General features: G+C 38.4%; 1 protein-coding gene across 6 annotated transcripts in view; it reads right to left on the reverse strand.

Annotated features, from left to right (window-relative positions):
- The window catches only part of LOC5564403, a 297,528-nt gene that overhangs the window by 53,629 nt on the left and 216,468 nt on the right, over positions 1 to 27,431 (reverse strand). For all 6 annotated transcript variants that reach the window (XM_021844308.1, XM_021844302.1, XM_021844316.1 and 3 more), the window contains 2 exons: positions 11,921 to 11,987; positions 11,209 to 11,262 (listed from right to left, as the gene is read on the reverse strand). In XM_021844308.1, coding sequence (XP_021700000.1) covers positions 11,209 to 11,262; positions 11,921 to 11,987 — 121 coding nt within the window. The remainder of the gene's footprint in view (positions 1 to 11,208; positions 11,263 to 11,920; positions 11,988 to 27,431) is intronic.

Below are 27,431 nucleotides of genomic sequence, written 5' to 3' on the forward strand. Positions count from 1 at the left end.
ACTAATGTTACTTGGGATAATGGAGGAATCACTAGATGACCTCCTGGAAAGATCTTTGGAGAAGAGCCATATAGTATAAAGAAATCTCTAAATAAATTCTTGCAGATCCTGTGAAATAGTTGCGTAATAGTATCTGAAAGTGTTACAAAAACCTCTAAAATTTGGCAGCAGGATTCACTGCTAGTTGAATAAGGAAAAAGAGACTTTAGGGATTATTTTGGCTAGGCAACTTTAGACACCTTTCGTTAAAAATAAAGACTTTTAAGAGACCAAGTCTCTAAGAGAGACCTGCTACTAGACAACAGACACCAAAAAGAGACTTAAAGGAGACCAAATATTGACTAAAACTTGACCAAACAAGAAACAAAAGGACAAAAATAATCCAACCTGGATCCAGGATATAATAATCTTTATGAGGATTTTTCGGGAAATCCGGCCGGACATTTTTTTAAGAATAGCGACAATATTACTGCTAATAACTCATTGTATGGTTATTAAAATTTCTCACTAAACGTTACTAAAGGACCTATGTACAAATGAGAGATTCTCTCCTCTCTCGCTCTCTTTCGATTATAACAGTGGAATACTAAAACTGTTGGGAAGTTTTTCACTATAGATCGAAAGGCAATTACCTTGACTAGCGTTTAATACAAAAAAACGCAGGTCAATGTGAATCAGTTATTAATTAAAGAGAAAATAAACAAAGAGAGCCTCTCAATGTTAGATAGCTCCTTTAGAAACATCGCGCGAGTTTTTTTTTTCGGAAATTTCATCTGGCTAACTAATGTAGGCATTTCCCTCGTTTTTACTTCAGCATTTATTGATTTTTCAACGGAATTGTTTAAAAACTTCCTCCATGAATTATGTTCAACATAACCTCACAAATAACTTCAGAGATTCCACCATAAATTAGTTAAGGAAGTTATTAAAAGATTGTTACAAAAAAAAAAAAATATAAGAAGTTCATTCAGTGAATCTTCCTTCGATTTCGCTAGGATTTCTTCCAAAATTTCCAATAGGGTTTTTAAACTTTTGATAAATTCTTGATTTTATTAAATAACACGATAGAGCGTGTTCTTGCTACAAGTTTGGCAAATTTTCCCGTTTAAATAACGAAGATATCATATTTAAACTTATATTTAAAAAATGGGTCCAAATTTGAAACATTGTTTCACGTTCGCTTAGTCGACAAAAACTCCACATGGGTTTAACTTTTTAACACTGGGGTTGTTCCTATCTGACAGTTCGAAAGGAACACTCGGTTTTTCATTTACCTATAGGTATTCCACTAAACAGCTCGAAGATTTATTATCATGTTTTTCCAACCTGAACTTAAGCGTTTGGTACTAAAATTGGGACAAGGCCTTAGGGTCCTCCCAATCAACAATGATAGCTGAATAACAGCTTGTTCAGCTAAAATGTTGTTTAAACAGCCTTTTTTCAGTTCAGCTAGCAATGTTACCTGGGCTATTATGACATCTTTAAGAATCCCCAGGTTGTAATTTCTGCAGGGATGTCTCCATTGATTTATTACAAAATTATGTTTCCTTACGATTTCAACTACAAAGTTTTATAATTCTCATACAGAAATTTTTTGAAGAATCTATCCAAGTTTTTTTTTAAATTCATTTCTAAGGTTTTGTTTGTTTGAGACATCCCTTAAATCCGAGAGTTAATTCTAACACAAATCCTATAGTTATCTCTGATGAAACTTTTATAGAAATTATTGATGAACTCATGCAAGGTTGTCAAGAAAACTTTCTAACTGCTTAAGAAATCTACGTGGGTTATCTAGAGAAAATGTTAAAATACCATGACCCCACAGTTATGGATCAAATAGTGTGGAGTCCAAGCTATAAAATTCAAAAAAAAAAGAACTTGGAAAACGTAAAATTGTAATTTAAAAGCACGAATCGAATCGTTTCAAATTGAAACTTCGGTTAGTAAACTGTATTTAGTGTAATATTTACATAGGATTGCATAAAAATTAAAAATTGTGTCGGTTCCTGAAAACCATATTATGGATCAATTTTCATATTATGGATCAAATTCTGACATATTACGGATCAGTGCGCAAAATCAAGAGATTTTCAACTCAATGCATCTGTATTGCATGGTATGGCGAAATTTAACAATGTGTCATATATTACTGCAAAAAATAGCAGTGTTAGAGCTGGAAACAAGGGTAAAATGCCCTTTTTATTGTGATACTGCATTGTAGTAACTGAGACATGAACCGTTTTCGCTCCACACCAAGTTTTCCACCCATTTTTGTCTGCTAAAATATGAAATTTACAAACCTTGATGTTTTATTAGTTTTATCCTTAGTGTTATTGTCTGAAAATGTCGAATCCAATGCATAAAATAGCAGAAGTCTGCATTCTTTGGAAGTGATCCATAACAGTGGTAAACAATCATTTCCTGGTCCATATTATGGATCACTAGTTAGAAGTCCTAATATTCGGTGTTATGAATAAAAATTCATGTAAAATGTTTTCCAAAGATGAATTCATACTAAATCGAAGCGAACGAGCATAAAACATGCTATAACATTTGAATTTTACCACCTGTGGGAGCTTATGAATGCTGACGGCACTTCTTACAGAAAACGACCATATAATGATAACTGTGTGGTACCAACTAAACATTTTTCAAAAACACCGTTATTTAGCGGTTGAATGTTGTGCTTAACATTACAAATGGCAGAAGACAAATAGTATAACATGGGAAAAATATGTTTTACGTCAACGTTTATGTTTTGAGCGAGTTATCCGATGTTGAACGCCAAAGTGATCCGTCACTGTGGGTGATCCGTAACTGTGTGGGCATGGTACTTTTTATAAATTATCAATCGTACCCTTGATAATACCCTGTAGGGTTTTCTTCAAGAATTCCCTGAAAACATTGTAATTAATCCCTGGAGACATTTGCGTAGCAATGATCGGATTCTTTGTTCTAATATTTTTGGTATTAAATGCATAATGAAATTTTGAAGAATCCATAGAGATTTTATTTAAGAAATAACTGGAGAATAATTTTGAAGAATTGCAAGAGTAATTCATGACTAAAATATTGGAGAATTTCCTAAAAAAATCTGGAGGAGTTTAACCCTGGTCGAACTTACTGAGGAAGTCATGGAAAGATAAATTCATTTAGGATTCCATATGAAAACGGTTGGAAGAATAACTGCAAAAATTGGATGAGGATTTTTTGTAAGGTTTTGCTGAAAACATACCTTAACGAGTTTCTTCAAAAACCCAGAAATAAACCTTAGAAGAATTTCTTGGAAGAATCTACAGGAAAAATCGGTGAAAGAATTTGTAAAAAAATCTCTGAATTCAATCCTGGAATAGTATCCGTCATTTTTTAAAGTATTTCCTGTGGAAATAACTGGAAGCGGTTGCGTTGAATTTCCTGAAGCGAGTTATTTAAAAATTCGTGCAAACATCCTTTGAAACATCGCAGAAAGAATTTTCAGACGAATTCCTGGACATATTTACAGGAATTTGGGGAGAGATGCCTGGAGGAGTCTCTGAAAGTATTCCAGAAGAAATTCCTGAAGATTTTCCTCGAGGATTCTGAGAAGAAATTCCTGAAGAAACAACGCGTACCAGCTTGTATAGGTTTCTTTGAAGCCTGAATTTCACTGCTAGTAGAATGAACAGAATTGTGACTTTTGATACCATTTTGGTTAAGAATGATACATTAGAGACCTTCCAAAATAGAGAATTTTCCGAATCATCATCAAAATATGTTCTTGCAGAATTCGCTTACATTTGATTTTGAAGCGAGATCAAAGCAAGCGAATCAAAATATCCCATCTGTATCGGTCTATGATCAGCAATATTTTACAAGTTGTACCAAGTTTGATAAAATAGATCAGCAAACGAGAGCCCCAAAGAGAGAGCGATGATTAAACCCGTTTTTCTCGCTTATTTTCTTTGGAGCAGATGGCTCTAGTCAGAGCTGTAGCAGAAGATGATAAACAGACTCTCTTGATCGGATCATGATCGTTACAGAGAGCGATAAGCGAGCGATATTCTCAATTCTCTCCGAATCCAATCCCCGATTCTTGATAGATCGTGAATAATTCCTCTGAAAAAAAAAAAATCATGCACATGGGTACTCGAATGACAACTCCTTTTTTGGTTTAGCTTTATGTTTCCATTTTTTGCTTCGTTATCGCACTGTCCATATCTTGTCATCGCAAATATCGCACCGTACGTAAGCGCTTTAAAATCGTGGGTGGTAGATAACCGTGACCATGTGGGATACACCATGTTCGAAGATAGCAGACAGAATACATATCGTCTTTGGTGGATAGCATGTAAACAAAACAACACCAGCCGGTACGGTACATATGGATGGTAGACTCAGCCAAGTAGATTTGGGACCTAATCCGATTCCGGGTGATAAGCCGGAATAGTGACGACATATTCATTTGGTGTTGTTTTGGACGGATTTATTCGCTTCTGTTTTTGGTATTCGGGGAAAGAAAACATTTTTTTTCTTTAATCCAACTTTCTATCTCAAGTTCAAACCTGTGGATTTGTAATCGAGGTAGTTTTTCATAATTTAAAAATTGTATGGAACAATAAGAGATCAGGCATTGCAGAAAACGTTCTTAATTGATTTCGAAGCACGATCAAAGCAAGCGAAAAAAACATCGCATATGTATCGATCCATGATCGGCAATGTTTCGCAAGTTGTAACAAGCTTGATAAATAGCAGCTGTGAAGGAGAGCCCCAAAGAGAGAGCGATGATAAAACCCATTTTTCTTGCTTATTTACCATTGGGGGTAGGTGTTTTGCTTTATCGACATGATAAACAATCCCCGAACATCCTACAGCAATAGCGATCTCAGGTTTGGAGCTTGTTTAGAGGGGTTTTATCATGCACTGTTATCTCCCCGATGTAATTAGAGCTGTAGCAGTAGACGATAAACAATCTCTCATGATGTGTTGCGGATCATGTTTGTTGCAGAGAGCAATAAGTGAGAGATTTCAATTTTCTCAGAGTTCAACTGCTGACTAAAATTATAAATCAAGGTATACTGTTAAACTTAGGAGCCTTTCTCAACCTAACTAAAACGTCACTCTTATTGATATTAGCCTCACTGGAACAGAGCCTTATTAACATCTTGGTTTTCTTATACATAGATATCATTTGATGGATTAACCCAAAGAGAAAATTAACTTCTGAATGTCATAAGAAATCCCAGGAGTATTTCCAAGATGTAATTATATAGTAAATCCAAGATGAAAAAGTATATTGTAAGGTTTAAGAGCATGAGCATGAGCATTGATGACCGTACAATTCGTAGTTGCTACTCCGTGATTGACAAGAATCATCGAAATTGTACAGGGAACCATCAGATGTAGCTAATTAGAAAGAAATTAGTAATGTCAATAACGGCGCACATTGGTCCAGATTTTCAAATAGCTGGCCAAAACCCCATTTCCAAACTTAGTTTTTAGTTGAAAAACAAAGTCAACCATTCATCTACTATAGCAGATAGTTGAGAATTCGTACGAGAAGTTAAAAATAAACATGGTTTTCTACTTTTTCAGACGATAAATATGTCCAAAAACCTAAATTTTTGCTTCAAAACTCATCTAATAAATTTTCACCAAAACCCGTGAAAATTTTGTTTTTAGAATATTTTTTTCTGGTCGATAACTCATTCTCATATAGGTTCAACATCTTCGGATGCAAATTTGTATTCAAGTGTTGTTAATCTTATTAAATCAATTCTTATTGTCGTAGGTACTTCAAATATTTAGAGAAGAGCTTCTTTATACCGTACAAATCGCTCCCCGCCACTCCCCGCGGAGATATCTTACACAAACGCGCGTTTAAGACCAAGGAATCGATTAAAGAAGAATCTTCTTGCCTAAGTTTGCCTAAACGATAGTTGTTTGAATAAGTTGAATGCCAAAAAATGTATGAAAACAGCATTTTTGTTAGAATTTTGCCCTATGACAACCAAAAAATTGTGACTTTGCCCAAAATAGAGTCTTCCACCCTAAATCATATTCCATAACACTTGTAATGGCTAAAAATAGTGAAATATTGAGAATGCGCAATTTCTGCCATGTTTTTTCAAAACTGGACCAATGTGCGGCGCCGGCCACGCCCTTACGGTCATTGGGGAAGGGAAGGAATGTTAGCGTGACATCCATCGTTACTAAAGACCGAGTATACCTCTGTATCTTCATGCTTGCCACGGGAAGGAGTTTTGTTAGTGGGAGGGCTTCAAAGCTACATAATGATACCTCTGTTTAAAAAGTTATCTATCAATGCGTCGATGGCGCGGTAAATGGCTGGGCATTGCGTACCATTGGTACATCGCGTACCTGCAGGAATAAAATAGACCCCTTTGTGCGGTCCTTAGCCTCTTGCCCAGCAACTCCTATCCCTACCTCCTCGTGGTACTGGCCGGGGTACGAGTAACCTTGGGGAAGATCGGGTAACCAACCCCCGGTGGGAACTTTGGTCGTATGCTGACAGGGAAGGGGGGGTTTGCTTTTGCAAACCTGGAGCGTCTGTACTCCACGTTAGGAGCGGCTCACAACAGCGTCTGTTCCCCATGTCAGGGGCGGCTGATCATCGTCCGAGTGCCAGAGAAGGACTCTAAGCTAAACTGCGCACTATGGCCCTCCGAACATTTAGGGGGAATGGTCCTCCGGAAATCTAGGGGGTTGGTGTCAGGCCCTGCGAGCCAGCCGTAAAAACACATCAGCACAGGAACGTCAACGAGAGAATACGGACCGGAACAATCGGCAAAGACCACAGCGACGAAAATGGACTAGCGATTGGAAACTCGGTACGTGGAACTGCAAATCTCTCAACTTCATTGGAAGTACTCGCATACTCTCCGATGTACTGAAGACCCGCGGTTTCGACATCGTAGCGCTGCAGGAGGTATGCTGGACAGGAGCATTGGTGCGAACGTTTAGAGGTAGTCATACCATCTACCAGAGCTGCGGCAACACACGCGAGCTGGGAACAGCTTTTATAGTGATGGGTGATATGCAAAGGCGCGTGATCGGGTGGTGGCCGATCAATGAACGAATGTGCAAGTTAAGAATCAAAGGCCGATTCTTTAACTTCAGCATAATCAACGTGCATAGCCCACACTCCGGAAGCACTGATGATGACAAGGACGCATTTTACGCGCAGCTCGAACGCGAGTACGACCGCTGCCCAAGCCACGACGTCAAGATCATCATAGGAGATTTGAATGCTCAGGTTGGCCAGGAGGAGGAGTTCAGACCGACGATTGGAAAGTTCAGCGCCCACCGGCTGACGAACGAGAACGGCCTACGACTGATAGATTTTGCCGCCTCCAAGAACATGGCCATTCGTAGCACCTATTTCCAGCACAGCCTCCCGTATCGGTACACCTGGAGATCACCTCAGCAGACAGAATCGCAAATCGACCACGTTTTGATCGATGGACGGCACTTCTCCGACATAACCGACGTCAGAACCTATCGTGGCGCCAACATTGACTCCGACCACTACCTGGTGATGGTGAAACTGCGCCCAAAACTATCCGTCATCAACAATGTACGGTACCGACGCCCGCCCCGGTACAATCTCGAGCGGCTGAAACAACCGGATGTCGCCAATGCGTACGCGCAGCATCTTGAGGCAGCGTTGCCGGATGAGGGCGAGCTCGATAGGGCCCCTCTTGAGGACTGCTGGAGGACAGTCAAAGCAGCCATTAACGACGCTGCCGAAAGCGTTGTCGGATATGTGGAACGGAGCTCAAGAAACGATTGGTTCGACGAGGAGTGCCAAGAGGTTTTAGAGGAGAAGAATGCAGCGCGGGCTGCAATGCTGCAGCATGGTACGCGGCAAAACGTGGAACGATACAGACTGAAGCGGAAACAGCAAACCCGCCTATTCCGGGACAAAAAGCGCCGCCTGGAAGAGGTGGAGTGCCAAGAGATGGAGTTGCTGTACCGTTCTCAAGAAACGCGGAAGTTGTATCAGAAGCTCAACACATCCCGCAAAGGCTTCGTGCCGCGAGCTGAGATGTGCCGGGATAAGGATGGGAGCATCTTGACGGACGGACGCGAGGTGATCGAAAGGTGGAAGCAGCACTACGATGAACACCTGAATGGCGCAGAGAACACAGGCACAGAAGGTCAGGACAGCGAAGGCGATGGCTACGTCAGCACAGCGGACAGCGGAAATCAACCATCTCCCACGATGGGGAAAGTTAAGGATGCCATTCAACAGCTCAAGAACAACAAGGCCGCTGGCAAGGATGGTATCGGAGCCGAACTCATCAAGATGGGCCCGGACAGGTTGGCCGCTTGTCTGCATCGGCTGATAGTCAGAATCTGGGAAACGGAACAGCTACCGGAGGAGTGGAAGCAAGGCGTTATATGCCCTATCTACAAAAAGGGCGACAAACTGGAGTGTGAAAATTATCGTGCAATCACCATCCTAAACGCCGCCTATAAAGTGCTATCCCAGATTCTCTTCCGTCGTCTATCACCTATAGCAAACGAGTTCGTGGGAAGTTATCAGGCAGGTTTCATCGACGGCCGCTCGACAACGGACCAGATCTTTTCCGTGCGGCAAATCCTCCAGAAATGCCGTGAGTACCAGGTCCCTACGCACCATTTGTTCATCGATTTCAAGGCGGCATACGATAGTATCGACCGCATAGAGCTATGGAAAATCATGGACGAGAACAGCTTTCCCGGGAAGCTCACAAGATTGATCAGAGCAACGATGGACGGTGTGCAAAACTGCGTGAAGATCTCGGGCGAACACTCCAGTTCGTTCGAGTCTCGGCGGGGACTACGACAGGGCGATGGACTTTCGTGCCTGTTGTTCAATATTGCGCTTGAAGGTGTCATGCGGAGAGCCGGACTTAACAGTCGAGGTACGATTTTCACGAGATCCGGACAATTTGTTTGCTTCGCGGACGACATGGATATTATTGGGAGAAAATTTGAAACGGTGGCAGATTTGTTCACCCGCCTGAAACGCGAATCAACAAGAGTCGGGCTAATGGTGAATGCGTCGAAAACAAAGTACATGCTGGTTGGCGGAACTGAGCGCGACAGGACCCGCCTAGGAAGCAGTGTTACGATAGACGGGGATACCTTCGAGGTGGTGGACGAGTTCGTCTACCTCGGATCCTTGTTGACGGCTGACAACAATGTTAGTCGGGAAATACGAAGGCGCATCATCAGCGGAAGTCGTGCCTACTATGGGCTCCAGAAGAAACTGCGGTCAAGAAAGATTCACCCCCGCACCAAATGCACGATGTACAAAACGCTCATAAGACCGGTAGTCCTCTATGGGCATGAGGCGTGGACTATGCTCGAGGAGGACTTGCAATCTCTTGGGGTTTTCGAACGCCGAGTGCTAAGGACGATCTTCGGCGGCGTGCAGGAGAACGGCGTGTGGCGGCGAAGGATGAACCACGAGCTCGCTCAACTCTACGGCGAACCCAGTATCGTGAAGGTAGCTAAAGCTGGAAGGATACGCTGGGCAGGGCATGTTGCAAGAATGCCGGACAACAACCCTGTAAAGATGGTGTTCGCCACGAATCCGGTCGGAACAAGAAGGCGTGGGGCGCAGCGAGCTAGGTGGATTGATCAGGTACACCAGGACCTGGAGAGCGTGGGTCACAGGCGAGGATGGAGAGAAGCGGCCATGAACCGAGGGAATTGGCGAAATATTGTTGGCGAGGCTTTATCAAGATAATTGATGTAAAGCCAAATAAGTAAGTAAGCAATGCGTCGACTTCTTAAACATCTAACTATTCAAAGGTTTGAATCTCGAAATTTTGTAAATCATGAATAAGCGCTTCTGTCAACACTTAAAGTGACGAACTATTTATAGTTTGTTCAACAAATTCATAAAAAATACATGTTATGATACAAATGTGTTATTACAAGCATGAAACTGGCTCACCAATTGGTAATCCATCCTCGACTGAACAGTTACAATCGCAGTCAACAGTCAACACATATAAGCAGGAATATAAAATAACTCCGATGGCGCGCGAATGAAGTGCTAACTGAAAAAAAAAACACTCCGAGCGCGCGAAAATGAATCGGACAGCTTGAGTCTTCCCAAAGCACTACCCAAGCGAACGAAGCCAGCGAAAAATCACTCCAAGCGCGAAAATGATTCGGACTGCTTGGGTTATCGCAAAGCACTCAATATTGTAAGGTTTAAGATCATAAATCTATGATTGTTTGGTGCTAGTAAGGTAATGTGTCAATTGTTGACCGGTAAAATTCATCGCCAATTGTTGAACAGTATTTGCTTTTGTGCCAGCCAAGCACCATTTCAAGTTTCTTGATTGTTTTTTTAGAAAACTCATACGGGTCCTAATTGATGTGGTAGCAACCAGCACCCTATAAAGACAACTGTATGTGAATATTGAAGATGCATTCAAAATTGAACTATGAACGACAAACAGCTAATGGCTGTCCAAAAGTCACGTAAAGATGAAATTGTTTCCATATTCGTGAACAAATACCTTACGTGATTAGAAGACGGCCTCTACTAAAAAAACCAAAACCAAACTCTGAAAGTATCTCTTCTAACGATACTTACAACCTTTTTTTGAGAATAAGCTGCGATTAGACTTTCTTGATTTGATTTTCTTCTTCTATTGACAGTTTACAAACAGTGAAAATATTCTGAAAGTATACAAAGAAGAGAAAACAATCTAAACCGCTGCCAAAACATAATAGCACGATACGATCATTCCACTATGGTTAGAACATAACTAATCGCACTCAATACGTTTCTATGATCATGATTATGAAATTATAGGAAAAAATAATCATAAATCTCTAGTGATCGTTCGTTAAGTCTGTCAATTGTTTCGATACCGAAGATGATAAATCTGTTGGACGTCAGCTTGGCGTTATTCTTGATTACGAATGGATCGCGGTTCGGTACCGGAAACGCGAATCATATGTTATGCGCGAAAATAACAGTGAAATTTAACACTAATCTACAACGGCCGGGCCATGCGAGGCAAGATGATCTTCGAAACAGTTATGATAAACAAAGCACAAGGGTCAAACTGGGGGAACGTTTCAATTTTTGGTTTTTGCGTGATTTCAATATTGTAGGTACACTAATGATGATGATGAAGATGCTTTGTGCCTGCGGCGGTGCTTTTAACTGATGATGAAAAACCATTCGATGATACTGACCTCTTTTGAGCTCCAGCGTAACTGGATCCGTTGAAAGTCGAAGGCATTTTAGCACTGCAAAGGAAGAAAACAAAAAAAAATAATAGTGTGAGTTTTGTGTTCAAGTACAAACAGGAATGAGATATAAGCTGGAGTGGGGTGCTGAAGCGGTTGGGCTAATGATCTTTTTTGTCTTTCTAGATATTCTTTATTTGACTATTTGATTGCCAAAACAGTGTTTCAAGGAAAAGTGCTTAAACTAACATTGTTGCAAAATGAGAGGTATTTTTCAAAATTGCTTACTTTTTAAGATTAAATCAATTGTTATTTAACTTTTTATAAATTTAACTTTTCTCAAGCTGTGTTTCAACAGAAACATAAAAAATTCAAAAATTATAGTTTCAAATGACGAAAAGTTGAATAATTATTGCAACTCTACCACATGATACATCCAAGCGATCATTACGATAAACAAAAAAAGTTTGGATCTCTTCTGAGTTTAGAGACAAGTTTCAAATAAGTTTAACTAATAACATACACAAATTGAATTCCCTTTTCTGCGTAACTTTCATTTAATTATATAAACAGACAATGAGTCAATTAGATCATTTTTTAATTCAATTTTGCCTTTTTTCTCCTATTTCTAGTAAAGGTAATCATGCTGATCGCTCCAGCAACGGCGTGAGATCCCCAAATATTGATATTATTATACCACATCGCTTGCGATACTTACCGTCTTTGGTGGTGAATCCGTGGACGTCGGTCCCATTAACTTTCACGATTACATCACCGGCCTCGACCTGCAAGCAACGAAAGTGAGAAAAACAAACTTTAGTCTATTTGGTTTCGCTTAAGAAATATATGTAACAGCGCATATTTTGAAGGCGTGTAGATTTAAGGTTAGGCTATTTGGAGCTCTGTCGGAGCATCACTAATCCACCAAGATGTATGGCTATATTCCATGGAAGCCATTCGACAGCCCCACACAATTACATTGTAATCCGACAGAGGAAATAACGGATGTTCGTTCGAAGGCATGTCAAGACCTGCCAACACACAGATGTGCAGATACTCGTTCCGTCACAGAATGCACAAAACCCAAGGTAAATCGTGCCGGTAGCATATCCAACGGGCCCAGATAGCCGTAGCGATGAACGCGCAGGTATTCAGCAATACCATGCTGAAGTTCGTGGGTTCGAATCCCACCGGATGACGATCCTCTCGTAAAGGAAGTTTGCTCGACTTTCCAGGGCAGAGTATCTTCGTACTTGTCACACACGATAAACGCACGCAAAAATGGTCAAATGGCAGAGCAAGCTCTTAGTCAATATCTGAGGAAGTTCTCATAAGAACAGTAACCTGAGAAGCAGGCTCTGCCCCAGTTGGAACGTAACGCCAGAAAGAAGAAGGAGAAGCATATTCGACGCCGGGTAGATTGATTGGCGATAAAATGTGACGCTTCTTTCCGTACAGCGAACTGATGGTCGTCCTCAAAGCGGCAGTGAGAAAATCAATCATTCCAACTGAATTGCGTATATATACATTGTTGTGGAGTGTTCTGTAGGTGGGTGCTCCACCGGTGCTAAACTGCAGGGTTGTTGAAACAACATTGTTATAATAAATGCAGGGGGATATGCAAATTGAAATACTGTTGGTCGCTGAGGCTTCTGACGAAGAAGGAACGCTATTTTAAAATTAATATTTGCGTTGAACCAATTCTCGAAATAAAATTTTTAAAACAATCTAAATTTTGCTGTCGCATACCTAAAGTCGCATCACAAAACCGTTGTCATACGTAATGGGAAAAATCGGCTTTAGGACATCTCGTCGAATGACATTTGATCGAAAGTACATTTGGGCGAAGGAACATTTGGGCAAATGGCCTTGGAACATTTATTTTGGTTGAATGATATTTTTTTGAACAAAAATTTGGATGAAAGCTTATTTTCAAATGGTTTTTTGAAAGATCATAGGTAAAATTGATTATTGTTTTCTGAAAATAATGTTTAACTATTATTTATTCTTTTGAAATGTGACGATTCTTCGCAATAAACTGCTGATCTTCATTCGATAGAAGCATTCGGAAAGAGTGCTAGGGATCTTTCTTCGAATTCCGTGTCTTGAAGCTCACGGGCGTGGGTAAGATTTACGAATGATGAAATCAGAATTAAAGCGGCAGGAACATTTTGATTTAAGGGAAACCTTTATAGCGATGTGTATGTTAGGGGTCGGTAACTCTACTTATGACAAATTGGCTTTTTGTGACTTTCAGCTTAATAACATTCCTCAAGCAAATATATGGCTTTGCTGACAGTGTTGATGACCTCGGGTGAATAACAGAGTTCGCAGTAGAAGCTTTAAAATATTAAAAATGAAAATTGTGGGAAAGGGAAGACGAGTTGACTGAGGCGACAAAAGTTGGCTTGCTTCCATTTAAGATCAGCTTATCTCGAATCGCAGAACAGAAAAAGCAGCACGAAACGTCAAAACGCAAGAGGTTGATAAATATGTTAAGAGAGCGTCCATCAAATTGAACAACAAAATTTTGCTAATCGCATATAGATTGTTGGTAGAATGGCTGATACTTTTTGCTACTCTCGACGATAGTCAGACTAAACGTAAAACTTGGATTCCATACATTTTAGATTCGACCACTATCATTCGACGGTTCGACCAAATATCATATGCTTTATGTTGCAACTAAACCTTTTCGACCAAATGTCTATTCTATGAAACGTCCGTTCGACCAAATATACTTTCGATCAAACGTCATTCGACTAAATGTCATAGATTCAGCAAAATCATAATTTGTAATTTATAGGTTTCTTTTTTCTAATTTTTTCTCATCTTTGACCATTTGTATTTTCGACGTAGGGAATTTACGTATTCTCGACAGTCTAATCTGACAGCGCACTTCACTTGTAATTTTCTAGGATATAAACAAACAAATTACTCGTCTGCCTGTTTATATTTATGCACTACCTTCAATTCACATCGACAAAGTTGTCAACAACTTTTTGAAAACGTTTTTACAATGCTTCGAACATCTCATGTCAGTGCGACTTCTTCGGTAGCCTTTCCCATAAGATCTGCGAGTTAATCTGTTGTTCTATTGTCAACAACTAGAAATCAAGCTGTTTTTATTTCAATTTATGACAACTCTGGCGACATTGTATGTTCAGTCTCGGAGAGTGTTTTCCTAGAATATTTCAATTTTGGTTGCCGAGAACAACTGAGAAGAGTCGAAGCCGTAAGTTACCCTCACACCGTAATAAAAATGGCATTTTTGCGTGTCTCAAGGATCAAATTATGTGTCTCTATTAGATTTGGGGTCGCTGAATCTGATGCCGTTTTCAGAAATGTCCCACAATTTTTAGCTACAGGCCACAAAAGTTGTATAAAACACTAGTTTAATTGATGTTTACATGAAAGTTAAGGTATGATTCATCAAACTTTTTTGCGATATAATCCAACAAGCATGCAAAATAGGACTTCAACTTCAATTTCAGATAAAATTTGGTTGAAATTGCACGATGAAATTTAGATTAAATCGATTTTTTCAACTTACTTGCAGTTTTCATACAAAACTCTTCGTTTCACTTACATGGCAAAATACAATACTTTCTGAAACACCAAAAAACAACTTTTGAGCATCGATAGTATTATGAAATGTACTGATAAGTATTGTTATACACATAAAGTTTAAAATCTAAGACAACTTAAGCAAATAAATTGCCTTACAAGTTGACAAACTTGCATGCAAGTTGACTTATCAAAAGGTATTGTACGTACCATGCCCAGACAGTTACGGATCACCCACAGTGACGGATCACTTTGGCGTTCAACATCGGATAACTCGCTCAAAACATAAACGTTGACGTAAAACATATTTTTCTCATGTTATACTATTTGTCTTCTACCATTTGTAATGTTAAGCACAACATTCAACTGCTAAATAACGGTGTTTTTGACATATGTTTGGATGGAACCACATAGCTATCATTATTATGGTCGTTTTCTGTAAGAAGTTCCGTCAGCATAAGCTCCCACAGGTGGTAAAATTCAAATGTTATAGCATAAAACATGCTCGTTCGCTTCGATTCATCTTTGGAAAACATTTTTCTTGATTGTTGATTCTAAATACCGAATATTAGCACTTCTAACTAGTGATCCAGAATATGGTCCAGGAAATGATTGTTTACCGCGGTTATGGATCACTTCCAAAAAATGTAGATTTCTGCTATTTTAAGCATTGGAATTGAAATTTTCAGACAATAGCCCTGAGGATAAAACTAATAAAACATCAAGGTTTGAAAATTTCATTTTAGCAGACAAAAATGGGTGGAAAACTTGGTGTGGAACAAAAACAGTACATGTCTCAGTTACTACTATGCAGCATCACAAAAAATGGCATTTTACCATTGTTTCCAGCTTTAACACTGTTATTTTTTGCAGTAATATGTGACACATTGTTAACTTTCGCCAAATCATGCAATACAGATGCATTGAGTTGAGAATCTCTTTATTTTGCGCACTGATCCGTAATATATCACAATTTGATCCATAATATGAAATTTGATCCATAACATGGTTTTCGGAAACCGATAAAACTTTTATTTTTATGCAATCCTATGTAAGTATTACACTCAAAACTGTTTACTAACCGAAGTTCCAATTTGAAATGATTCAATTCTTGCTTTTACATTACAATTTTACGTTTTCCATGTCGTTTTATTGAATTTTGTAGGTTGGACTCCACACTGTTTGATCCATAACTGTGGGGTCATGGTACATTGAATATTTTATATGATATAAAATTGAACACAATGCGAGCGCATTTTTTATGAACTAATCTGTAATTTTATGCGACTTAATTTATAGTAACAAAGTTGATTCGATAGCTGTTACGGATTGATTCGACTTGCTTTGTACGTGTGTACGGATCGAGACAATATGTACTGATGAATTCAGAAAATAGCGTTTCTTGCGAGGTAACTCATCAATTAAACGATTTCATTTATCATTTGATGCTGGTGTAATGTAATTCATACTAGTAATAGACTTTTACGTAAATTCTTATGCGACTTCTGGTAGACTGGGTAGTTGCTACTCCATCACCAATCAGAGTATTTATTCCGACGTTTTTCCGGGTACAAATTTGAGCCAACTAGAGATCATTCGGATTCCCCCGAAAATTTATTTTAGGATTCCCTGTCTCGAATTTTGTCAGGAGCATACTTGCCCGTTGTCGAGTGTTTGGTTACAATCTGAGTAGCTGAATGGCTGAAGACGGTGTTCCTGTCAGTCTAACTTCTTATGATATGCTTTAGGTTAGATTCCGAAAAAAGAAAAAATATCAGGAGGAACGACTGGAGGAATTGCTTAAGAAATGGAAAGAATAACTGGAGGAAACTTGTGAAACATTATTTGACAAATTCCTGGAGAACCCGTTAAGAAATCTGAGGATGAATTTATGGTATAATACCTGAGATAATTTGTAGATGAAGTATGTACGAATCTCTCTCTCTCTGGATGAACCACTCTTAGAGAATTATCGGTAAAAAAATAGTGAAAACCGATAAAATTCGTTGTATATAGCTGGAAGAATTGCAAAAGAAAATTTTGGAGGGACACCAGAATTTTTTTTTTTTTGATAAAAACCTGGAGGAGAAACTTGTTGAAGATTTCCTGAAAAAAATAATAATATCAAGAACACTAATTGAAGCAATCCATTGTGAAATTCATGAAGGAATTTTTAGATAAATTTCTGGTAGAATCCCTGGGGATATTCTTTGAGAAATCTCTGGGCGAAATTCTGGAGGTTCGCCTGAAATATTCTTAGGAAGAACCCTAACAGCTAAGCCTGGAAATATTTTTGGAAGCAGTCCATGAGTAATCACAAAAAGGAATTCCATGAGACACACCGTAGTGAATCAAAATCCAGACGGTACCAATATCTGGACACTTTGATAATATTAATTAAATTCAGCCTAATTTGAATGTTATATGTTTAGATTTTTCCATATTTTTTACTTTAAACATTAAAGAGCATACCATCATTTTAAATCTAGTTAACACTGCCAAATTATTGATAAAAATAATAACAAGTTAGTTGTTACTGAGAGACGTCATTTTATCGCGGTCCGCGTAAATTCAAGTTTAACGATCTTTGATGACACAAACCAAGACACGAAAAACGTTTGGTTAAAGTAACTCCATTGCACCAGTTCAGGTGAATGAAACAAATATGTTAATTACGTTTTGAGCTTTGTGGCTGAAAACGAAAAATATGTAAGTCTATAGATTCAGGAATAATAGTTAAACGAGTTTGTATGATTTTCTTCAAAAGATGAACAAATATTTCAGATTATTACATAGGTTTCCGGTTTTCGTCCAAAAAGTGACCGGATTTAAAAATGTCATTTGTATCAGGTGTCCGGATTCAAAGACAAGACATGCTCCAGTAAGGGAAGTGGTGGTAAAATGAACAGGGGTGGTAAAATGAACACCGTGCCTTTTACCGAGAAAAAACAAATTTTAATGAATTTTTATCACACACGGACCATTTATGGTACAGATCGGAATGTTAGGGTTGATACGGAGGTCAATTAAAGTGAAAATATCAACGAAAACTAAGATTTTAGAAAATCACGTTTGAAAATTAGAACTGACGTAACTTTTAGCTTGGAGGTCTTGAGGTTTTTCAGTGAGGTGAATATCGTTATGATATGATGTCCAATCTGATAATTTTAGATTTCTTTTTGAATAGGTTCCAATCATTAATGCTGGCATACTCTGAGATAACGCCCTAAAAGCCATTGGTAGCCACGTGTGTAGCTCGTTGTTTCTGAGCAAATGAAAGAATAAGCATCCAAACCAACATCACGGACAGGTAGATAATGACCCTTTCTTCCACATAGTGTTGTTAAATAACATGAAAATCCATTCAAATGCTCAGAAACAACGAGCTACACACATGGTTACCAATGGCTTTTAGGGCGAGATCAGAAGTTATGCGAGAATGGATATTGCATTTTCGGAAATGCAATAAATATGTTCAAAACTATGTTTCGCTCACGTTTGTTGCATGATGTTCATTTTACCACCAACAGCTGTTTACTTTACCCATATAGTGCAAGTAAAATGAACATTTGAATATAATATAATTTTTCATATATTCGAAAGACGGTTTTCTGTTTTGGAATTACTTTGATAATGGAGTATAGCTCGAACAAAACTGAATGAATTACGTAGCTTTTTTTAGGCCATTACATACCTCTAGGCGTTCAACGATATATTGAAATTTTAGACTTAGATTGCAAAAATGGTCCCAGTTTGTGAAAATGCCTTTAGCATAGAGATTTGAGACTTGAGACCATATTCAAGGTCTATGATAACTAGGCTGTCAAAGATAAGTGATCAACTACATCAAATAGTGATCGTAGAACAAATTGTAAGCGTTTCAAAAATGCTAAAATCGTATCAATTTTTAATATTTGTTCAAATGAAAACAGCTCTTACATGAAGTGTCATACTAATATTTTTTAGTTTTGCCTTCGTTTTGCTTAACCGATTAACAGAAATGATGATACTTCGTTTAGTATATGCTGGGTAACGCACTATCGAAGTTATCCACATTAGCAAATATTCCCCGTTTTACGATACTTGAAATCATAAAATCGCATTAAGCCTCCAACGCCATCCATGCAGTATCAATACTGTACCCTTTCGAAATTCTTAGTAATCGAGTCAATATTTTAGGCATTCCAGAAATTACCACATACCTCTGAGTAAACCCAACCTTGCGAGAAAGATAAAAACAATGTGTTTATTGTCCAGTTGTCCATAGTTCACGGACAGTCAAAGCGCGACGAGTTGCGGTAACGCAGCAACAACCACCCACATCTACTTGTGCTGCTATACCTACTAATGGAACTGATGAGGTTGCAGCTTCTTCTGACAATATAATTAACTCGCCGTCCATCGTCGTGGTTACTTATACTTTTCGTCGTCAACAATTCCATCTAATTGTATGGGTTTTGATGGCTTTTATCTCTATTGAGACCTTTGACATGTTTGCATGAAATTTATTCTTAGATTTTATTGTATTGTTTGTTAGTGCTATCTGAATGCATTATCTCTCAAAAGACTGTCACTGATACATTGAGATAGAGTATTAATTGATTTAATTAGAATTCGAACTTAATTCTTATTTCTATTTACCCCCACTTCGCCTTCTGCTGAGTTTAGTGTCCCACCCAAATTCTAAGAGGAATTTCACATTAAACTGTTCCAACATTATAAGTAAAAAATCTAACTGTAAAAATCTTAACATACACCCCCAAACTTATCAATTTAGATCTCCAGAAGCAGAAAGAAAAACTCACTACCTTACAGGTCAGGACATGTTTTCGCAATTCACGAATATCTGTATGAGTTCATATTTAACAAACGTGATTTAGCAATCACCTAGAGGTGTCACAATTATATGTGTTTCACAAGATAGCTTCAAAAACAACATTTCATCGCTAAATGTTTTGTTGTATCGGAAGTTGCTCCTTTATCTTTAAGCATAATATATTTTTATTTTAAGAATCACTTAGCGATGATACGGTTTCGCTCGTGCATTACTAAGAAAACAGCAAATGATTTATTTTGATTTGCGTTGTTCGACAGTTCATATTCTTCTTTCTTTTGGCATTACATCCTCACTGAGACAAAACCTGTTTCTCAGACCACTTTCACAGTTCTTAGCTGAGATTTTTTCGTATGTCGCGTGGTAGGGATTGTAATCAATTCCATTTACAGTCTAGAAAATTTACAAAAACAAAAATCCTGGACCGATCGGGAATCGAACCCAGACACCTTCAGTATTGTTTTGCTTTGTAGCCGCCGTCTTTACCACAAGGCAGAGGGAAGACAGTTTACGAAAATAGTCGCCAAATATTTCCAACAACTGAGGGTGGCCCATTTTGCAAAAAGACGTTCCACATAACGACGTTTAACATAAAGGACATGAGGACGTCCTGCGAAATATGCCACCTCTCCCCTCTACATGTTAGTGATATAATTCTACAATAATTGATTTCCATACGCCTTGGGCGGACGATGGAAGCTTCGATTTGTAAACTATTGTTTCGCCCATTTCACATGTCACTCTAGAAAAATGCAGCACATGTCCAACATAATTGCCTAGTTTTTCAGATGATACACTAGCTCAAATTGTAGTAGGACTGGTGACGACGGCCACGTTCTTATGTTCACCGGAATGTGGTGCACACAGTGGTCCAGTTTTAAAAATTATGGCAGAAATTGCGCATTCTCAATATTTTAAAACTTTTAGCCATTACAAGTGTTTTGGAACATGGTTTAGGGTGGAAGACTCTATTTTTGGCATAGTCACAATTTTTTTGGTTCTCATAGAGCAAAATACTAACAAAAATGCTGCTTTTCATACTTTTTTTGGCTCTCAACTTTTTCAAAAAAACTATAGTTTAGGCAATTTTAGGCAAGAAGAATCTTTTTCAATAGATTCCTTTGTCTTGAAAGCGCGTTTGGTCAGGATGTCTCCACGAATGGCGGGAAGCGATTTTTACGGTATAAAGAAGCTCTTCTGTAATTATAACAATAAGTGTTAATTTAATAGGGTTCACGACAAAAAAAATCAAGGATGCTGAATTTATATGAGAGTGAGTTATCGAGCAGAAAAAAATATGCTGAGACCCAAATTTGCACGGGATTTGGTGAAAATAAATTAGCTGGGTTTTGAAGCAAAAATTAAGGTTTTTGGATATGTGCAGCTATTTAACGTCTGAACAGGTAGAAACATATTCTTTTTTTTTATTCTCGTATGTATTCTCAACTATCTGATATAGTAAACGAATGTTTGACTTTATTTCTCAACTAAAAGCGAAGTTTGTAAATTGGGTTTTTGCCAGCTACCTATTTGAAAATCTGGCGTGAGAGGCGTGTGTTCTAACCACTACATCAGGTCCGTCCCCCGCAGCAGTTGCTGTGGTTTACTTAATAACCGAGAATTCTTCTGGTCCCCTGGAATTCCACGGTCATATGGTAAGAAAGAGTTTCGATGGTAATGGATAGATGATTGCTCGAAAGTTCGTTGTGTTGTATTGTAGTCTAGATATTACGTGATTTAAATTTTCATTATGAAAGCCGACTGGGCAAGAATAAAGAAAAATGATTGGTATAGATAGGGAATCCGTATCCGTATGGCTAATTATCTCATGAATATGGAATTACCACTTAATAAAGTTCAATGAATTTTTTTACGTGTTGCTATCTGTTAATATTCAAAACAAAAGTGTAAAACATGCGTTGCAACATTTTTATGGACTGGCTTCAACTATAATAACAAATACATAAAAATACGTGCATGACGAACTTCTTCTGTATGACTACTAGTACGAACAAATCATCAGAAAGATAACACATCTCAGCGAAACAACGCGAATTCCCTCTTCAAGTAATGTCTTCAACATGCATCCAACAAATTGCTACAACAATAGCAACAACCAGTTTACTTGATACGATCGTTGCAAGGAAAACACTCTTTTAGTCCATTTTGGTCCTGTAAGCCGTCGCTAAGTGGATCTATACCTGAAATGGGAATATAATGTAACAACTCCATCAGCACCACCTGTATACTGCTCTGCTACTATTACTGGTAGCAAATATGTGGCAGAAGAACTGCTTTCAAGCGGCCACCCCCACACCGCAGTGCAGTTCGGAAAGCGTTTGTAGTAGGTACACTATGAGAACTCTGCCGTTGGCCGTTGGGTTGTAGTAAAAGCATGCCTATGCTCTGTCGGCCTCGTCGTACACCGGAATGGAACCCTTCCTCAGCTGGCACTTAACGATGTTGCTTTTGGATCATGAAATGTTGTATGCACTTTATACATTGCATACACACAATCCAGAGCGAGCGATAGAGATAGAGATACAAATCGCCATCAGCCGCGCATCGCCGTTATACACCTGAACAACCTATCTGCTATTGCCGCAAGACTCAACAAGAGCGATGTTATTTATCGATTGGACCTTGGGTTGGGACAGGTAAGGGGGCGATAGAAATGAAGCGGCAAAGGACGATGACGCAATCAATGGGGATCATATGTTTTTGTGCGTGTTGAAATATGTTGGATTGATTGCTGGGTGTTGAGTTTAAACATAGGTCTGAAACACTAGGCAATTATGTTGGATATGCGCCACATAGTTATCCAGACTGTTTGGGTGATAGAAGTATTCAAACGCTTTTCAATATTTCGTAGTTTGGAATTTTCAATATTTATAAGAATATTTATAATTGTTAGATCATTTTTGTTCAATTCGAACATACATATACATCTTTGCTCAGGTGGGATTCGAACCAACGACTCTTGTATGCTAGACGAGTGCTTTATCAACAAAGCTTCCTAGCCACTGGCCTTTTCGAATTATTACGCGAGACTTCGTTCCAGTGGAAACGTAATGTCAAGAAGAAAAAGAAGAAAATAAACCAGAGAATACCGAAAAATATTGTAATCTGAGAAATATGACACAAACAATGCAACTAAATCTAAAAATACGATTCGTGCAAATCTGTCAACGATCAAACTAGAGAGAAAAAGATGGAATTGTTGACAGCGATGACTCTTCGCCGAACAGTATAAATACCACTATGGCGACGAGTTAATTATATTATCAGAAGAAGTTGCAACCTCATCAATTCCATTAGCATTGATCCACAAGGTGTTGTTTGTTGCTGCGCTTTCATAACAGAGCGCTTTGACTACCCGTGAACTATGAGCAACGGGACCATAAACACTTTGTTTTCTTCATTCTTGCAAGCTCTACTCGAAATAGAGTTGAAGTGTTTTGTGGAATCTGTTTTTTTAATATCACATTCACTGGAATCTCCATGGAATCTAGGAATCTAAAAAGGTGACGTTATTGAAAATGCAATATAAGAGATTGGGGTAAGATGAATTTCTGTAGGCTACAAACAAACAATATAAAGAAATATATGAAAACCAATCATCATCAACTAAGTTTATTGGTGCTCCAATAATTATTAGAAGAAAATAACAACATATTCTATTGTGATGAACGTTAATGAAACTCCAACGAAATTCAAAATTAACCTTTACGTCCCCGACCCCCGACAAGGGATTTTCAAACAGCTGCATTTTCGTCAATTTTAATTCAACTTTTTTTTTGAAACCCCACTCAGTTGATTTAAAAAATATACCAGTTATTTGTTATAAATGGATAAAGCTGAACTCAGAACCATGCCGGAGATATTCCGGATTGTACTGGGTTCACGGTGGTGCCAAATTTAAGAAATGTGATTATTTTTTTTATTTCTTGCAGTTACAACATCGAAGTTTTTATGTAGAACGTAGGATCGATTGTTATCCTTTCAACATGGTTTGAATCAGTTGTCAATTCTGTAACACCATTGCCGGATCTTCCAGGGCTCCTTTGGGGACATTTAAGTTTCATGCCTAAAACATATTGCGCGACGTCTCAATCTTAATCATTTCTAGGCCCTGGAATCTGTGCCAGAAGCTCTGGAATAGCCATATCTTTTCGTACCGAGTTTATGCTTTCTTTATTGACAAGTTCTCTCGAATTCAAGAAAATTGAGACGTCGCAAGATATGTTTTGGTCCTTGAAAAAAAAACGGAAATGTCCCTAAACGTACCCGGTGGAACCGACAACGGTGTTCCGGAACGGTCCGCTAATTTAAATTTTCTTTCAATGATGACAATCGATCATTATCCTACGTTTTACATAAAAACTTCGGAGCTGTAACTGTAATAAATGAAAACAAAAATCACATTTCTCAAATTTGGCACCCCCGTGACCACACTACAACCCAGAATATCTCCGGCATGATTCCAAATTCAGCATTGTTCATTCATGGCAAATAACTTGTACATTTTAAAGGTTGAGCGATGGAGGTTTCTATAAAATTGAATGAAAATTTACGAAATGGCAGCTATTTGAAAATGGCTTGCTGGAGTATGGGGACAATCAAGTATAAAAAAAAATATCATGAAGCTTATTGAAGGGAAACTTTGACGTGCGATACATATAGTTTAACAGTAAATTCTTTCAAAAAAACTAAATAAAACTACTTTTATGGAATTATACAGTTATTTCTCTAATGGTCACCAAGATTCCAATATTTTTAGGTTCTCCTCTACCTATTTGTTCAAGAGTTCCTCGGTCTTCCTTCCTTTGACCGCCTTCATGAGTTGCCCTGGAGAATCCTCCAGAAATTTCAAAAGAAGTTCCTCAGTAATTGCACCAGTTTTTTTTCCTATAATTCCTGAAAACAGCCCCCAAAAACTTCAAGCGTTTCGAAAGAATACCTGCAAAAATTTGTCCAGGAACTCGTAGCAATTCGAGCCGATTTTTTCTAAAAAAATCCCCGAGTTCACTCGAGCACTTCAAAACCTCAAGAAGTTTATCATGGAATGTTTGTATAATGTCCATATTCAATTGGCTTCGTTTCTAAAAGGTTTTATTTTTTATGGATTTTTAAGGAATCATTAAGAATTCTCCGCAATTCGTAAAAAAATAGACTTGGAATTCCACTTGATGTTAATTCAGATGTTCCTCCAATTATTCTTTCTTGATTTTCTTGAAAAATACTCTATATTCGAGAAGCTTAATTCAAGAGTCCAGCAAAAATTCTCGAAATAATTCTTGATTATTCTTAGGGAGATAAATCAAATTGGAATAATTGCTCTATGAGTATCTGAAACCTGAAAATATCTGAGTGAGTGTTTAAACGACAGCCTTGATGTAATAACCTTTGCGTCCCTGACCTATTTTTACAACCAAAATTTCCTGTCGTGAAAAATAAATCATTAGTGTATTCCGACTCTTTCCAGTTATTTGATTTCATTCTAGCCGTTTCCGGATTTCCGGATGTTGGATCCAAGGAATGATATTTTTAACAGATAAGATGTCTCCAAAATCATTTTATCGTTCTCCTATGAAGCTGGCTAAAACTGTTGACATCCTAGAACAATCTAGGCAATCTTACAAGCAGGCTTTGAAAGATTCGCTAAAGAATCTCGTTAAAAACAACAAAAATCTGGTCAAGAATATCTAAACGACCTCGTCATTTATTTACTCATTAGATTAGATGATTAGAATGATGGGGATGATTCACTGTGAATTTGCAGAAATCCAAACAAAATATCGTCAGGGGTCGTCCATACGCCACGTGGACATTTATGGGGGGGAAGGGAGGTGGTGTCTGACCAAGGACCGCGGTCTATACAAATTTTGAATTTTTTGTTAGGACAAACGACCACGAATGGGGGGGTCTGAAAATTTAAAAAAAATGACCACGTGGTTAATGGACAGCCCCTTAGGGGTGGTCCATTAATTACGTAAGGGTTTATGGGAGGAGGGGGGGTTGAAGATTTCTTACGCGCCATACAAATTATTTTTGGTTTTCATACAAAAAATCTTACCATGGGAGGAGGGGGGGTTGAAAAACCGCTAAAATTGTCTTACGTAATTAATGGACAGCCCCTTAGGGGTTTCATAAGAATTTCGTCATAGATCAAGGACTAGTCAAAATAGTAATTCAGAAAAGGCTTCATCAATAATCAGTATCATGAACAACCCCAGAAATCCACCAAACGGAGTTCTTTATGAATCTGTCCAGAATTTCAGTAGATCTCCAAAGTAAAATGCCAAATATAATTCACCAACTTCTACGGCCAACTTCTACGAATCTACTAAGAATTTTAAGAAAAATCATCCATGGAACTTTTCTAAAATCCACTAAAAACCGATTGAGCTACTTTTCTTCGAATGTCGTTTCCCTGAATGTCATTTCCCCGAATGCCACTTCTCCACTGATCAGTTTCCTCGAAAAGAGATACAGTGCAAAGAAAGCCAAGAATAGTCCTCAGTGACAGCGTGGTGTAAATACTAGAAAGAACGATAAGCAATTAAAAGAAGGTGATATATTGTCATTCTCGACTAAACACGTATTGCCAACGAACAAAAGATCGGAGAAACTCGAAAGAACCGCCAATTAAACAAAGGAAGGTGCATATCAGATGACCAGTTTGTTTACCAGCCTGAAATGTATGAAGTTAAAAAATTCTGACTACCGAAAACTTCCCCGAAAAGTTTGTGGACTATTCGGGGAAACGGGCTATTCAGGAAACTGGCGTTCGGGGAAAAGTAGCACAACCCTAAATACCATATTAACAATCTACTTATAACAATTTCAGTTATCTCTCAGAAAGAACTTTTGGAGAACTGGTCACTTTTTGGTTCGATTTCCGTAAGGGTTCCAGCAAAGATCCCCTTAAAAAATCTAACAACTATAAACTAGGCAGGGATCCCTAAGTACCCTTCTAGAAAGTTTTCAAAGACCTTACCCGTTAACCATCTCTCTATTGTCTCACCAAAAGTAAGTTATGAGGCGAAGAACAAGTGACAGGCCGTCGAGCACCTCCTGGAAAAAATCTAGTTTCGCCCATAGCACTTGAAATTTAAACAAACCGGTAGTCTAATATTTGAAATACATATTTCCCGAGGTGTTCTCCAAATCCGAGTGTTTCCCGTATTTTTCCCGGTCATTTGTAATTCCCAGGTTTTTCCCACTATTTGCGGATTTCCCTGATGGGTGGACCCCCTGATATATGGACCAAAATTTGATCAGAACAAACCATATCATGCGACACATGAATTTTCAAGATTTTACAACAGAAGTATAATACATTGCATATCGAGTAATTGTATGCAGCATAAGGCCATCTACAAGTACTTCCGGAATATCATAGGTCCTTCCTTAGCCGAGTGGTTAGAGTCCACGGCTACAAAGCAAAACCATGCTGAAGATGTCTAGGTTCGATTCCCGATCAAAGAAAGCTCTCAGTTAATAACTGTGGAAGTGCTCATGAGAAAACTAAGCTTTTTAAGTAAAAAACTTCAAATCAAGATTTCTCGAGTTTCCTCCTAGGGATTTTTTTTTTAAATTAGCCTAAAGATACAGAATGACGTCAGAAATCGAGCACTGTGCTCAGATTTGATGAACAATTTTTTTGCATGATAACGGACTGTCAGAGCACCGTGCAAATGGGACCTTGGGATTAAGCTTTTTACCATCTCCAATGTACAATACCGGGGAGACGAAGGAATGTTAATTGGACAGTCTTTGTTACTAAAATATCGAAGATTATCCTGCATTTCCTACAGCTATCTAG

This window comes from Aedes aegypti, chromosome 1, assembly GCF_002204515.2.
Source record: "Aedes aegypti strain LVP_AGWG chromosome 1, AaegL5.0 Primary Assembly, whole genome shotgun sequence".
Taxonomy (NCBI): domain Eukaryota; kingdom Metazoa; phylum Arthropoda; class Insecta; order Diptera; family Culicidae; genus Aedes; species Aedes aegypti.